The sequence below is a fragment of the Syngnathus floridae genome, chromosome 16 (assembly GCF_059516105.1).
Source record: "Syngnathus floridae isolate MCC-2025c chromosome 16, RoL_Sflo_1.0, whole genome shotgun sequence".
NCBI lineage: Eukaryota > Metazoa > Chordata > Actinopteri > Syngnathiformes > Syngnathidae > Syngnathus > Syngnathus floridae.
Window position 1 is genome coordinate 757,975 of NC_142428.1, and position 16,315 is coordinate 774,289.

Here is a 16,315-nt window from a genome sequence, read left to right on the forward strand (position 1 = left end):
TCGTAAGGGTGGAAAGCAAACCTGAAAACAGGATGCACCAAGCACAAGTGTAAGGGGGGGGGAACCGAATTAAGCTAGAATATGGAAGATGTTCGTCACAACAAATGATAGACTGTAAATAAATAAATGTTGCTTCAGATATATTATTACTGGCCTATGGTGAGAGCCTGTCAGTCTTGTCTGGTCTCTTTTACTCAATAATCCAAAGTGTAAATGGAGTCTTTGAGAGCAGAGAATGAGGCCATTACCGCATATCAGTTTAATAAAGAGCAAATTGCCGCCTCTTTGCTTTCTCTTGTGGTTTTTTTTCTTACTCATTCTCAAAGAGAAATGAATGATGTGTCATTATGAGTCCATTTCAAGCGTCATCTGCTTCAGTCCTGGTTTGAGATCAGTGCTGCTGAAATTGGCGGCAGGCAGGCAGGCAGCCACGCAGGCAGGCAGATCCTCTCAGGACATTTGAAATGATCCCTGAGTCCATCAGGTTACATGAATAGGCTTTTGTCTTGAATAAAAATAGAGTCTCTGTCTTTGTATATTTTCACCCTGAAAGTTGGGGTCATGCAATACTGTCGTTGGCTAAGAACTTCTCCAACTAGGAGAAGTTGTTTTGCTATTGGTAGTATCATTTTTGCACATTTCTGCTTGTTTGGATTTTTCAGACTACAATGTTTTGGCGAATGCTGTCGATAAGATCAATTGAATTTTCTTGGTTAATCACTAACAAGCCTCCAGTCAACTCCAGCAGTGTGACACATTTTGAGCCGAGTTGCCAGGCCGACAGCTTTTTCCTTTGACTAAGTGTTTTTGTTCTTTTCTCAGGAGTAACTTTCATCTTTTGCGGAAGAATGAGAAACTATTGAGAGAGCTGAAGAACCTGGACTCACGGCAGTGGTGAGATAACCGGCACCTTTCTGTGCAATCTCCTTCCCCCCCCCCCATTTAATACGTTTCTCCTCTTTTGTCGTTTTGTAGTCGGGAGACGCATAAAATCGCCGTTTTTTACGTCGCTGAAGGACAAGAAGACAAACACTCCATACTCACCAACACTGCAGGAAGCCAGGCATATGAAGACTTTGTCTCTGGACTGGGTTGGGAGGTATGAGAAATTGCTCCGTCTCTATTTCCAATCAATAATCCTCACTTAAAACTCCAGCATCCACTTGAGCACCAAATATACTAGCAGCAACAAATGAAGAACCTAAAGTGAGTGTACGTAGTACATCTGAAATGTGTGTTTTCCCTTTCATTGCCACTTGTGTATCTCTGGCTGTAGTTGGATGTTGAACCTTGACAATTTGTAAAGCGGGTGCTATGTCCATATGGCTTCCTTAGGTGGACCTCAGCACTCACTGTGGTTTCATGGGAGGACTCCAGAGGAACTGCAGCACAGGGCAGACCACACCTTATTATGCCACGTCTACAACAGAGGTCATTTACCATGTCTCAACTCGAATGCCTCATGACCAGGACCACAATCTCACAAAGAAGGTAAGCAACTTTTACTCGTCATTCATGAGAGTTCAAGTGATTGGAATTTGCTTCCATTAAGACATGAAACCAAAGAAAGCAACCCAATCAATGTGTCGTCTGCAGACAGAGCTCGATGGCATGAAAGACTCCATAAAATAAATTCACAGATGTGATTCTCAATACACTCACTATACATGTTTGCAGCTCGACTAGTAGTCAATTAGAGATAAACTGTTTTTCACCATTTCAGACTTTTATTGATTTTTTTTTTTTTTTTAAACGGCATCCAGTGACGCACTTTCCCCACAATAGAGGAACTGAGCACCTTTGTTCACATATACATATTTTGTGCTGCCCAGGCGACCATAATATGGTGAAATGTAAAATTGTTCAATGTCATAAAAATATTTGCCCTCTTCTTAAATTCTTCATGAATTCATTTCAATTCAATCATATTCAAGCGCTACCAATGTAACTCATCTTGTGTTCAAATGAGAGTGGGTCATTTGCAAACATGCACTCAGACCCGTTGGTGTCATTTGTTTTCTCAAACTCCATCCATTTTGTGAAGAGCCCAAGGCCATCTTCACGAGGGTTGCAGGCACGCCGGCCGGAGCCCAGCCCAGCCCAGCCCAGCCCAGCCCAACCGTCTTTGGGTCCGCCCTGAACTGGTTGCCACTCCAGCCAATTTTCAAACAATTATTCATTGCAATTACATCTGCATTTGCGTATGGTGTTGAATTAACGTCACAGCAGCCAGGTTTTGTGTTTGAGATGGTGTACGTGTTTGCGTGCGCACCTGTCAACCCCCAGGCAGCGGGCACTCTGCACATGGCCGTAATGTCCCTTTAATCAGATCAAACTTCCTGCTTGTCGGCCTATCATGTCGCTGCGGGCTTCTGATTGGATTACTGCAGCCTGGTGCTGTACCATCCATTTCCCTGATCAGCTGATGGCTGATGGCCCCACCAAACAGACATACTCATAGACGTGCACACACACGCACGCACTCACTTTTGAGAGGGTCCAGCAGCTCAGCTGTGACCCTATTGAGGGCAAGCATAATAAAAAAAGAAATGGACGCATGGTTAAAGTACAATAGGGTGCTTGCTTTATCTGACATTGAGGTTGTGTTTGTGAATCCCCTCATACACACAATCTGCCAGCCAGTCTGCAGATTAGGCCCTGTTTTTCTGTCCATACTCCATCTTCTTGTCCACTCTCCTTCATCGCACATTCACTCAATCACCCTCAGGGCCAAACAACATACACACTTACAAGGAATCTAAAACCTTGGCTGTATGATGGATCCGCTTTCATATACGCTTGGCACTGAATAGCTTGTCTCTCCGAAAGTAACCGCGTCATGCGTTTTGTTCATATTGCAGAGCGGTATTCATCTTTTTTTATTCATCTTCCCGTCTTGACAGCTGAGACACCTGGGCAACGACGAAGTCCACATTGTTTGGTCGGAGCATTCCAGAGACTATCGGCGAGGAATCATCCCGACAGAGTTTGGTGACGTGCTCATCGTCATTTACCCCATGAAAAACCACATGTATTCCATCCATATCCTCAAAAAACCGGAGGTATTGGCCGTTTCTTTACTTTGTCAATGATAGTGGCAATTGTACTGTACTGTATGAATCGCTTCTGAAATGCATATCTTGTATTACTTTTCAATGTAGCTAGACACACTGAATGATGTTAAATCATAGGATTTGAATTGACACCTTTGACACACGGACGTATCCGATGACACGCACGCATCCGCATCCAGATGGTCCGACAATTCGGGGAGGGAGATGCTGCTCTGCTTTGTGTTTCAGAAGAAAGAAAGCACAGACATTAATATCGCGGCACTGATAGCGAAAACGAGACTTAACACAATAAAAGCGGGTTTTTTTTTTTCCCTTCTCTTCCCTGTATGACATACTGTAGATACCACAGCACTAATAACATAAACATCTTCTGTTTCATTCATCCTTCAAGTCAAATATTGAATTATGGTGAGTCTGAAAGCAAGTTAGATGAGATCTTTTCTGCATTGTTGCCCTGAAAGCACTGTATTCCGTCATGGAGCAAATGGGCTGGAGCCCTGCTCTTAAAATTGAATAAAATGTAAAAAAATATATATATATACGTATATATATTTTCTCTTGGGTGGATTCCTTAAGCAGAATATCAAATTGAATCTGAAAAGAAGCAGCCTCAATCAGATAATAGTACATCATAAAAACAACTTCCTCCAAACTGTAACAACATTATGTGTCAGGACTGTCAGAGAGGATTCTTTGACAAAGCTCAATTCACTGTTGATTAACTTATTATTCATGTTATAGCAATAAACTGGAATGGCTTCTGTCTATTGAATGAGTCCCAACACAATTTGTCACCGCAGGTCCCATTTTTTGGTCCACTGTTTGACGGCGCCATTGTGGACATGAAGATTTTGCCAACGGTGGTCCGAGCCACGGCTATCAATGCCAGTCGGGCGCTGAAATCGCTCATTCCTCTCTACCAGAACTTGTATCCTTTGAAAAAACCTTGGAAGAAAGAAACGGACCTTGAAATGTAAGTCGACAAATGTTTAGCACCGAAAGAGGCTGGGTGAAAATGGAGGCTGCCACAAAGGCTCTTGCAAAGAGTGAAGTAAGTTGAGCAAGAAATAACCCGGCTTGTCCCTTTAGTTGAACGTGCGGAAAATTGCGGAAATACGTGTGTGCGTGCGTGCGTGCGTGCGTGCGTGCGTGCGTGCGTGCGTGCGTGCGTGCAGCCTGTCTGTATGATCGTAAGCGATGGCACTTTCATCAATTGCTATCGATTGACTCTTTCTCTCCTTCGCTTTGAAAATAAGGCAGTTCGCACTCATGCTGCTTGTAGACAGACAGACTGACAGACAGATAGACAGTCATAGACTCTTGTCAAAAATGCTTGTTTCCCTCCGAGAATGTGGCACATTTTGTGTTTTGAGGGTCAAGCGCTAAGAAATATGAAACCTTTTGGGTTGTTCAGATCCCTTTTTTAATTTCAAATTTGGGAAACAATCATGAGAATTGTTGCGTATTTTCTGACACGTTACTGAATCCTAATTGATGTCATTGAAATAATGACCTGTTTTTGAATGAAGATGAAACAAGTCCACCTTGTCCATGTAGCTTCTTTCTTCTGGCTGTCTTTGTTGAGATTGCGTAAGGGTGACAGACATGGCTTTCCTTCTATCCATACCGCCCACCGAGCATGCGTAAGCCATGTCATGTCTGTCACAAGCGATATGTACGGCGCTCTGGAGATGTTTGTGTGTCTGCCGGTGTCCCGGTGAGTATTGATCGGTGACAGCAGCAGGTCGATGCCTCTGACAGCCTGAATTACAGTAATCACTCATTATTGACTCTCACTTTCTCAACTGCACACACACACACACACACACGCGCGCAGGTCTTTGGTCCTCACTGTCTCCACATCTGTCACTTCTTTCTTGCCTTTTCTCCCTCTGCCTGGACACCTCTGCGTGTTTCATCTTCTCATCTTTTCCTGCCCGCTTCATCGTTATTTCTTATTCCAAGAGGATAAATGCAGGGAGCTTTTTGGAAGTGGCCACTCATGTCCATCCAGACCCAAAGATGAGCTTGGCGCTCAAATCCATTTGGACTTCTTCTTTGAACCAATATGGATGATGATTGATTTTCAAAAGATCGCTTGAACTCTGAACATTGATTTTCCAAAGTTCAATGGAACTCTGACGTCATGATCGTCATGCACGTTGTTGCCGTGGAATTGGAAATGTTTTGTCATTTCTGCTTTCTCCTTCTTATCTTATTCAATAGTTTGTTCCTCTTCCATTCACTGAATGAGCTTGATCTTTGTACAATTTATTGAATAAATGAATGCAAGTTCTTCAATGAGTCAGTTCCGGCCAAGAAACAAAATTGGACAAACTGTCTTATTTGTTTCCAAATAAGCAGAAGCATCTATGGTAGCCCTTGCCATGAATGAGGGAACAGTGTATACATCAAATACAAGATTTGATTAGTAGCTTTGTTGCATTGTAGCCTGAAACGAAGGGCACGCTTGAAGAAGCCTTTACATTGGCGCAGCCTCCACGTACGTAGCTTTGTATCATCAAACCGGTGAAGGATGCAGCATGGCACTGAGGTTGTGAGTCCTTGCTGTTGCTTTTCTCTCTGCTGAGTGCAATTGTGTTGTATTGCGACATAAGGGATGGAAGAGCACATTGCCTGCCTGCCTGCCTGCCATACAAGCAAATAGCGGAGGGGAGTGAAGAATATTGGCAGGGCGCAACGTGTCACTGCTTTACTCCCTTGCCCCCCCACCCCCTCACCCCCTTGTCTGTGTCTCGCATTCTGTCCTTTGGCCCTGAGGGCAGTCCATCTGCCTTCCAACTCTTCTGATCATTCATTCACCATGACCACAACCATCCAAACAAACACACACACACACACACAAACAAACACAAGGCCAAGTTTGTAGGGCAGCTGTGTTTAAGTACAACTATCTCAGTGTGGCGCCTTTTCTGTTGTCCTAAACCCCATCTGAACCTTTCCAACTTGCCAACACCAAATTGTAGAGGTTTCTTATTCATTATTATTAGTTCAGCTAAATATTCTGCTATGTTTAGCCCTCTGATTAGTTGAGCTAATTATACATACCAAAGATTGATCTACGGGAAAGAACACTGTCGGATGGGATTAAAAATTCATTTTCAAGGCGCGCTTTTTAAGAGAGAACAAGATTGTGCCGATAGATCAAACCAACGCCGTTGTTTCAAGATTTTGGGGCCAGGGCCTTCCTTCTCTAAATGGTTCAAATAAATATATTACATTTATTTGAAAAGTGTGATTGGTAAAAAAGTAACAATTTGCAGTATCGAAATGTCGAGGCACTAGATTTACCTTCAAGGTCCGCGTAAAATGATGTCAGGCCGGATCCGGGCCTCGCATTTGACACCGCTGCCCGACACGTGGGATAAATATGCCCGCCGACAACTGGAAAGGCGGCCCCACGATCTTCCACAGTGAATATTTATTTGCACGTGATAACTGTTTGGAGTGTGGGTTAAAGAGCAAGCTGTGGTTGTCCTCCATCTGCTCTGAGATGATTGTGCATCTGGGGGAACAATGCTGGAGGGATGCTAAGCCGCTACACACACGCGCGCACGCACACACACACGGCCCATTTTCGCAAGAGTATATTTGCATGGCCGAATATCCAAACGTATGCCATCCATCCAATGTTAAATGTTTATGGGTAGCCGCTTTACGCTTTCAGGATTAGTTCTATTGTGTGAATGAGGATGTGTGTGCGTCGACGTGTGTGGTGTGCATGTAGTTGTTGATTGGCAGGGCTAGCTGTAATGTGGCTGGGGTCAGCATATGGCTCAGTGTGATAGCACACTTGTTTGTGTGTGGCTGGATGTATGTGTCACCGCTGTTCCCTCTCTGTCACACTGTGTTCCCAGTGAAATGATGGCAGCTTTGGGCATGTCGTGCTATTATCCCCCCACACACACGCACACAGACACACACACACAGACACGCACGCACTCACACCAAGAGCAGCCAAACGCTAGCGGACTGCCTGCCTTGTGTCTGCCAGCTCCCTCAATTGAGCCCATTGTCCCAGTGAGACTACAATCTGCAGCGTGTGACAGACAAGAAGAGTGCGTCCCTCACAATGGTAGAAAGGTGAGGGCGCAACCTCACAAATTGAAGACACTTTGTTGGTGCGGATGCTGAAATCGGGTCATGCGAGGTCCAAAAGGCTCCTCACCATAGTTGAGCCAATTGAAAATGATATTCTTGGTGGTCTTGGTTCTTGTCTAGGTCTTACCATGTCTAGGTCTATATGAAAATAATCTCAGTCCAAGACAGCAGTCGCTAGAAGAATGGCTTTTCACACATGCAATGATATTTATTATTATTATGATGATGATGATGTAGTCATTATTTGTTCAGGACATACAGTAGTATAGAGTGTAAACGGTGTATGTCACCGTCTGTGTATGTCAAAAACACATGGCTATGGTAGGAAGCGTGACCTGAGGGATAGATCAGAGGCAACAGTAAAAAGTAAGGTTAATGTCTGACTTGTGTTCCATCCTGTCTTTTGATCCTAATTCCCAAAATGACTGTGCCCATGCACATGTTGTACCAATGAGCTGCGAGTGCAGAGCCATGAGTTCAAGCCATCAGCAACAGCAGACCTCCCTCTGAGACATAAACAGCCTCATCTGCGGCAATAAAAAAAGAAAAGGATATTTTGTGCCCGTCTTTTCATATGACAAGGTGGCCTCAAAGGAAGTGCACTAATTGTTATGTTGGAACATCATCAGTTCAAGCGGCTCAATATATTTTGTTTGGAATTGGAAATACAACTCATAGAAGTTCATCTCCATCAACAGGTGGTGCTCATGCTAAGGCGGGAGTCAAATTAGTCTTTATTTTTAGTTTTGTCACAATTGTCCAAGGTTTAATGCCAAGCTAACCCTTCTGAACCTACCAAAAAAAAAAAAAATAGCTGCATTTGACAGAAAGCGTGTAGAATGGAAGCGAGGGGCAGGCCAGGGCAGGGCAGGGCAGCCGAAGCCTCCGTCCCCCACTCTGGACAAATAAATCAAATGTCATTCATCGGAGTAAATATTCATCTTTGTGCAACAAGATTGTGTTGGCGTAGTACGTGCGTGTGTGCGTGCGTGCGTGCGTGCGTGCGGCAAATGCTGTTGGAGCCTGCAGCAAAGAATTAGATCTATCTCCTTAATTAGACAATTATTGTCATGCTCTGTGTAATGTTCACCAACACCCATACTCTGTGTGTGTGTGTCTGTGTGCGTATGAAATACAGTTTGCGGTTGCTCTGTGGTGGAGATGTTGATAAGAACATGTGTGCACGCGACAAAGAGTAATGAATGTATCACTTTTTTTTTCCCCTCCATGGCCTCGGCTTCTGTATTGAGTTAAAGAGCAGCTTAATTGGGAGAAATATTGGAGCGGATGTGAGTGCGCATCTCCCCTCAATGCGAGTCGTGCAATAGGCCACACCATCTCCGTTGTGTGCGGACACACACACGCACTTGTAATGAAATCACAAGGCCCTCCATATCATTGCTATCACAGAAAGATATAAAGCTATTAGCGTGTTCCTTTGGGCATGGACACACACACACACACACACGCATGAACACATAGGGTTATCATTACACGCTGTAAAGCTGTTCCAATTGTATTATCCCTCTGATGTGCTTCTCTCTGTTGTCTGTTCCAATGCCTTGGGTGGAGAGGACAGATATCATGGTGGTGGTGGCGGCCGTGGCCGTGGGTGAGATGCCCAGCCAGATAAAGGCAGGCAGGCAGGCAGGCAGGCAGAAACACGGGAGCAGTTGAACCTCTATGCGAGCCCGCGCCTTGCTCTTAATCGCTTAAGGGGCTGTCGCTTTTGGAGCTTCTCCTGCAACAATTACAAACTGGTTTTATTTTTTTGGACAGAGCAGTTCACGTAACAAGTCATTTTCCACATGATTTGCTGGGCTTGGCTTGAATACCGGAGAAGTGTCAAAGACTATCGATGTGCGCCGAGCAGTCTCCGAGCCGTTGTCAATAAAGCACTTTGCAGCCTGTTTGCACAATGGCCATACATGACACAGATAGTCAGCTGCTTTTACTTACTTTATTGGCATTCCACTCACTCACTCACTCACTCACTCACTCACTCACTCACTCACTCACTCACTCACTCACTCACTCACTCACTCACTCACTCACTCACTCACTCCAGCCCGACTGAAGATTTGAGTAGCTCGCATAACTTGCACCTGAATGAAAAAAATGACACGGATGGAAAAGAAAATAGTCACAGATTTCACATTGTGAAAAAAGGTGGGAAAATCATCACAATTAAATGGCCTGAATGTATACACACATGCACGCGCACACATGCGTACGTACGAACGTACAACACCTTTCTTTCAGCGGCGGGTCCAGCTTGTAATGCGCTAACAAGGCCTCGCTTTGGTCCGTGGCAAGTGATCAGAGGAGCCGACCGAGCACGGCCACAATGAGGCGCCGCCGCCGCCGCCGCCGCAGGAGAGAGAAGGAAAGAAAAGGGCTCAAATGGGCAGACACGGAACTGTCACTCACAGAAAGCTCAGCGTCGAAAATGACTTTCTGATTGGACACAAAGGAGGCATTTTATCTGCCTCACTCTGCCTTTCTTTGCTCCACGTCCGTCCGTCCGTTCTTTCTTTCTCTCCCATCATTTTACCGCCTTTCTGTCTTGTCTAGGAAATGATATTTTTCCACTAATGACTAAAAGGGGCCTTCTCAAATTCAATGACGCTTTATTTTTTTATTAGTTGTTTAAATGATCCTATCTTTTTTTTTTTTTCTCCTGGATAATGAACTGTTTGTAGTCGTTAGCTGGTTTATTTTGTTTATGCAAAACTACTTTGCAATTCCAGCAGAAGCTTTGTCCAGGGTGGAAACCATAAGGTTGACTTCTGCAATGAGTAATCCACATTGTGATGAGAAAATTCCCATTGATTGATTTAACTTTGTCGTAGGACCCCCCCCAAAAAATCCCCAAATAGAAGCGCTGAACCCAACGGTAACATAGTGTCGTGCCGTGATTCTTTCTGATTCACAATATGACAGCTAAGGTTGTTGTTTTTTTCACTTTCTCCTAAGATTGTGTCCAACTGTCTCCTCAGTGAGAGGAGGGAGCTGCTGTTTGAGCACAGCAACTTAGGGCCACAGATAGATAGAACCAACCTCATGCTGGGCAGATAGTGGACAACAACAGAAAAAGTCTGCGCAACATATATGGATCTCATTTTTTGCAGCACTTGTTGCATGGTGTGAAAATATTGGAATCAGCTCACAGTGTGATGTTGCGCAGAACTACACCATGGCAAACTATAAGGCCAATAATCAACTGAATTTTGTTCGCTGAATACAGTCAATGAAAAGTGAGTCTTATCTTTGAGCAAAACATTCCTCAAGTGAAGCTGGTGGGTGCACGTGATCGACGACACACACGAGCTCTCATGTTGTGTTGTGTTGTTATGCTTTGCATTGACACTTTTCTCCCCTGCGTGCACACACATTGAAGTGTGATGCAGGAAACAGGAAAAGGCAGGTGAGATGCATCTTTTGAAAAAGTGCTGCTCTTTGCTCTCCCCTTTGCTCTCACACACGTCACATTGTTCTCACTTCTCCTTCTCCATGCCTACCTATGGATTTTCACTTCTTTGTCTCCACCTCCAAATGTTCACATCTCAGACTTTTTTGCACCTCTAGCTTTCCTGAATAACTTTGTTTTAAAGAGTGGCGCATTTGAACTCGAGGTGCCTTTCACACAACGCAACAAAATCTCGTGTTGCATTTTCACTTTTATTTGAATTCTCTTCTGTGAGGTTTTTGTCCGTTACCTGTACTACTGTTTTTTTTTTTTTAACGTTCCTGCTAAATGGCAGTGGAATCTCTGCCTACTACTTTTGGTCTCCATCGCCAAGCTCTTTGTCGTTCTGCCTGCCTGCCTGCCTGCCTGCCTGCCTCCCTCCCCCTCAGCGCTGTCTGTCTCTCCACTTTGACGGAGCCGTGTTATTGTTCAGATGATTGTCTCTAACTGGATCAGTTACGATTAGACCCGAATCCCTCTCCTTTTGAGGCCCTTAGAGCGTCCATCTAAGCCAATGGAAAACCCATGGGCGCTATTGCAAATGGCTGGCCGGCTGGCCGGCCATTCACTATCTCATGCAGAGGTACAAACGCAGATTTCATTCCGAAGATTCATTGGCCTGCACATATGCATCTCATCATGTTTAGTGGTCCAAGCAGCGACATTTCCCCTCATCATTTGATATTGGAGCTGGGAAGGTAAATGGTAATACTATGGGGAGAGGAGAGGAGAGGAGAGGAGAGGAGAGGAGAGGAGAGGAGAGGAGAGGAGAGGAGAGGAGAGGAGAGGAGAGGAGAGGAGAGGAGAGGAGAGGAGAGGAGAGGAGAGGAGAGGAGAGGAGAGGAGAGGAGGTGTGTGCAGCTGCTCCTGCCTTGCCTTCCCTTGCCTTGCCTTGCCTTGCCTTGCCTTGCCTTGCCTTGCCCTGTCCGCATGTCATTAGAGTTGGATGTATGACTCGGACTGAGGACAAGCGCGTAAATGTCATTCTATCAATGAGGTTATGGCTAATATATGGACACTTGAAGTCCTGCTGACTCTCTGCACCGCTGTGGCTGAAGGCTGTAATACAAGTGATAAATTGCTCTCAGAATGCTCGCCATTGTGTTCTCCTATCTAGTATGGATTCATATTGGAAATCATTTACAGTGACGGAAGATGGGCACAATTGTTTTTATTTTCATCCTCGTTACATTTCGTGTTTTATTTTTTATTTTCTTATACACTTGCCCAGCCGCCATTGATTCATAATGCATGGTAACCATTCAAATACAGAATTTCCATGCTCGTTCATGTCAGATTTGTCGTCATTTCTTTTATTTGCCACCCACACCGTGTTGCGTGGCTACTATTTTGATTTGACCTTGACGTGTGACATCAGCTACGAGGAACGAGCCCGATACTTGGAAACCATCGTGCAGCATCATCAGGAGCCAACCACCTTTGAGGATTACGCTGCTCGCGTCTACAGTCCAGCTCCCTGCACTCATCTGCCTACAGACACAGGTACAATGGTCCCAGTCCAGTCGCACTGTGCTTTTGTTTTCTTGCATGGCTCTCTCTCACACCAGCGAGTCCCATGATGACGACGCAGCCTACTCTTCCTAGTCTTCGGTGATGAGTCTGGTTAAATGTCATTTCAAATCTTGTCATTCATAGGCAATGAAATGATTGCCATTTGCAGTTATTTCCATGTGCTATGCTAACAACCAAATCCTATTCAGGCCTTTATTGTGTTGTCATCAGATGTGCTGTCCTACCAAGCTGTTGTGGCTTATCGTAAGAATGCTAACTTTACTTTGAGGCTGAATGACACGCAGGATGACTTGTAAATCAATGACCTAGCGTGCGTGTGTGCGTTGTTCAGCCCCAAATACGTGATGTTTCAGAGCACAAGGTGACATGGTTGGATGAATATTTCATTTTGCAGCCATCCTGTGCTCTGAAATAAATCCCTATCCCTTTAACGGCCTTCTATGTATAACAACGCAGTGATCAAACATTCTTCCCGTTCTGTTTTTTTTTGTTCTTTTTTCTCTCCCTTTGGTTGATTTGTGTTCATCCTTATCTTCATGTGCTCTATCTTTTGGTTTGGTTCTTTTTTTTTCTGTTTTCTTCTTGTTTCTCCCTCCCTCCCTCCCTCCCTCCCCCTCCCCCCATTCTTTAGATCGTATTGTGTCACTTGCCTATAGCTAAAAGGTAAGCCCGGCCACATGAACAACAGTCTAATTGGTTCTTCCCTTTCACATTTCAGCCTCCCTTGTGTTTTTTTTGTTTTTGTTTTTGTAAATCTTCCCATGCCTTTGCACTGCATTTTTCTGCCTTTCCTCCACTTGCAGGTCTGCATGTGTGCCTGGAAGCCTGTTGCGTTTTCCAGAAGGAATTGTCATTTTCAATGTAGTTTGGTGCACAATACAATCAATTGCAGCATAGTACAGTAATAGAGTTAAGTGACATCATCCTTCACCAGCACTGGCAGAGCTCGGATTTTTTTTCCTTTGGGGGTATCTTGGGGTGTGTAAAACAAAGCAACAAAACATTTGCAAACCCCAAAATGTCCTCCAAAAATTCATCATATGTGCCCGAGCGGAAAGAAATCCCATCCATATTTGGGGGGGGGGGGGGGCAGTGCCCCCGCAGCTCCCCCTCTTGCTCTTGCGGTGTTCATCACGCTTGTTTATGATAAGTCAAACTACACTCTAATGTGGACATGACAGATCCTTCCTTCTCTTTAACTCCGAGAAAGTTTGATCCTTCAACCTGTCTACCAACACTGTGACTTGTCTCACTGAACTTTGCCCGAACTAACCTCATGTCTGCTCCTTCCTTCTGCTTTTCTACCACCACCACCACCACACACATACAGTATACACAAAAGTATAAGTAAAGGTTTTATTTTAAAACGGAGGCATTGATTGAACAGCGTGCTAACCTTGTGATTATTTTTAGTCATATAATGGACATCACATGAAAATAAAAGACAGGCTTTGCAGAGCTCCCTGTTTCAATGTAACGTTAGAAATCAGCCGTAGTGTTCAGAATAAATTCCATGTCCTCACTCAATGGTTTGTTTGTCAGCCTGGAAGTTTTTTTCTATTGTCTGTCCATTTCTGCTTGATTCTTTTCTGCCTTGTTTTACTTATTGTCATGTTTTCATTTTTCTTGTTTCATTTTGAGCCTTTCCTTTTTTTTTTTTTCCTTGGGCCTTCCTATCTGTTGATTAATGTCCTTCTCTTCCTTCTCTTCCTTCCGTCCTTCCCTCCCTCCCTCCTTCCTTCCCTCCCTCCCTCCTTCCATCCTTCCTTCCTTCCTTCCTTCCTTCCTTTTCCCCCTCTTTCTCTCCTTTTGCTGTTGCCCTTATTTTTTTTCTCTCCTCCTCCTTCCCATTTGGCTATTTGTGGTCATTTGACTTCCTTCTTGTCCATTGTTTCTCTGCGTGTTTTGTTTATTCCTTTCATTCCTTGTTCTCTCATGTTTTCCATCCCTCCATCTTTGTCTTGTGATATTCTTCCTTTTTCTGCATTGCTCCACCCCACCCCACCCCACCCCAGAGGACCACAGTGTTGTGTGTCGCATGGTCCCTAAAGCGCAGGATAGTTTTCGGCTCAGGGTGAAAGGCAAAGGTTTGAAGCAGAAGGTTCTTCACGCCAGCTGTGAATGGTATGGCGGACAGAAATACATAGAAATAATCAGAAAAAGTCAATGAAGTCATTAGTGATTAGTAGTGCTCGTTTATTTTAGTGTCGTATTCCATAAAAGGCAGGCATAAAACTTTCAGTGTCTCAAACACACGCACATAGACGCAATCAAGTGTGGTGTAAGCTTTTCACCTGTCCGTATGTCGCTCTTCACTTGTAGTGCCTTGTGTGTCTGTCAGCTTAGAAATAACGTTTGTGTTTTATATTAGTGTGTTTTTCGAACCCCTGAAAAAAAATCTTGTTAGATGTCTTGGCATGTGTGGGGGAGGGGGGGGGGCGCAGAGTGTAATTATTTTGTGATCCCCCCATCACCTTCACCCCACCTCCTCACCATATGCCCTCGCCACCTCCACCTCCTCCCCCGCAGGCTCCTGCCTCGAGATTCTTCGGTCAGAAAGTCCGGCACTTGGGGAGGCCGGGAGCGACTCGGCCTCCCCCATGTCTCCTCGAACTAGCAAGACGCGCATGTCCATGAAGCTTCGACGTTCCTCGGGATCGGCCAACAAGACTTGACGTGCGTACGGCATCCCGTTTGCACCCCATTCAAACTGAAACAAAATACAACAAATGCAATGGCTACTTGTGTCGCAACTGAGTCGTACGCTCAAAAAGAAAAAAAAAGAAGAACTTGTTCTAGGCCGTCTGTGCTACTGTATTTTGTGGAATATATATTATACTCTAACTTTATTTTACAACTGTGCGCGTGTACACAAAGACACGCACTGTGATAGCGTTACACAAATTCCTCTTCCACTGGTTGTTAGGAGACTTCTTCTTCACCAGGTCTTGAATGATATGAGAAATACTGTATGATTGTAAGATTTCAGTGGAAAATTGCATGAAGCTATACTGTACGTCTATTTGGCCTCATAAATTGTAAATACAACCTACAAATGCTTTGCCAACAATAGAAAACTTTTGAGCCAAAAAACAAATACATTCTGTATATTTACAAGTTGTATTGAATTTTGCTGTATAATGTGGACAAGCACTGATATTTGTTACTCTCATTTTTCCTCCATTCACTTAAGATGTTGCTTATTTTGTTCCTTTATCCTGGCAAGGCTTTAGTTGACTTTGTCATTCAGCGCAACACAACCATTGCGTAATTTTTTTTTTTTTTTTTGCCCCTCTGAGTATAAATGTACACATTAGATAATTAATATCTATAGTTTGGAACACGGGAGTCATGTGCTGTTACGTGACAATTGCTGCAAAAAGCAAATGTGGATTCATATTACCAGATATTGGGCTTCAAAGCTTCCTCTTCCAATTTGGTTCGGAAAAATGGCAACGAAATTAAAATCCAACGCTACGATGAATGCATAATATTATCAAATTGGCATCTCAAGTACCATAATTCTGCTTCACTGGCAAATCGCAAAGAAAAATAGAAGTGCCTTAAAATAAATTGAAAATATCTTTGGCGTCACAGTACTTGCTTGGGAAGCTTGGAAATGTATTGCAACTTTCCAGGAAATAGACCGCTGTGTTTCCCAAAAGCTTTTCAAGAGTGAATGTTCTTCCGCTGGCATTATACATGATGACAAACTTTGCTGGTATTTCCTTTTTTTCTGTTTCACTGCATTGACTGTAGCCGCTGTTACAATTTGTTTTGTTGGTTTGTCTGTCAAAAATGATGTACAACTTGTTAGACTTCAAAGTATGAAAGACAAATAAGTCGATTTCTAAATGGTCAAATTGCAGAAGCTTGCTACTTGTTTTGGTCCATTGAAAACACTCTTCATGTAGCAGGCATTATAACTAGGCTACTGCATGATTCCAGCCAACCCGGTACTATAACTGCATGTATTGATCAAGTAAACAGCTATTCACAAAATCTTATGGTCAACGTGTAAACAACAACAGTAAACAAGCAAAAAAAACAGCATGGATGTGTTGAGAATAAACTGTTGATAATATTCACTGGTGTGTAGAATTGTTTGAAAAGAACA

The 16,315-nt window shown here is 43.9% G+C and overlaps 1 protein-coding gene across 6 annotated transcripts in view; it reads left to right on the forward strand.

Annotated features, from left to right (window-relative positions):
• The window catches only part of ralgapa1 (Ral GTPase activating protein catalytic subunit alpha 1), a 34,947-nt gene extending 18,665 nt beyond the window's left edge, over positions 1–16,282 (forward strand). For 5 of the 6 annotated variants that reach the window (XM_088400325.1, XM_088400326.1, XM_088400327.1 and 2 more), the window contains 7 exons: positions 823–894; positions 976–1,099; positions 1,336–1,491; positions 2,904–3,062; positions 3,875–4,002; positions 12,044–12,168; positions 14,728–16,282. In XM_088400325.1, the coding sequence (XP_088256451.1) occupies positions 823–894; positions 976–1,099; positions 1,336–1,491; positions 2,904–3,062; positions 3,875–4,002; positions 12,044–12,168; positions 14,728–14,873 (910 nt within the window). In that variant the 3' untranslated portion in view covers positions 14,874–16,282. Of the gene's footprint in view, positions 1–822; positions 895–975; positions 1,100–1,335; positions 1,492–2,903; positions 3,063–3,874; positions 4,003–12,043; positions 12,169–14,213; positions 14,323–14,727 lie in introns of all 6 variants that reach the window. The other variant, XM_088400330.1, reaches the window with a different exon arrangement.
• Positions 16,283–16,315: the final 33 nt, after the last annotated feature.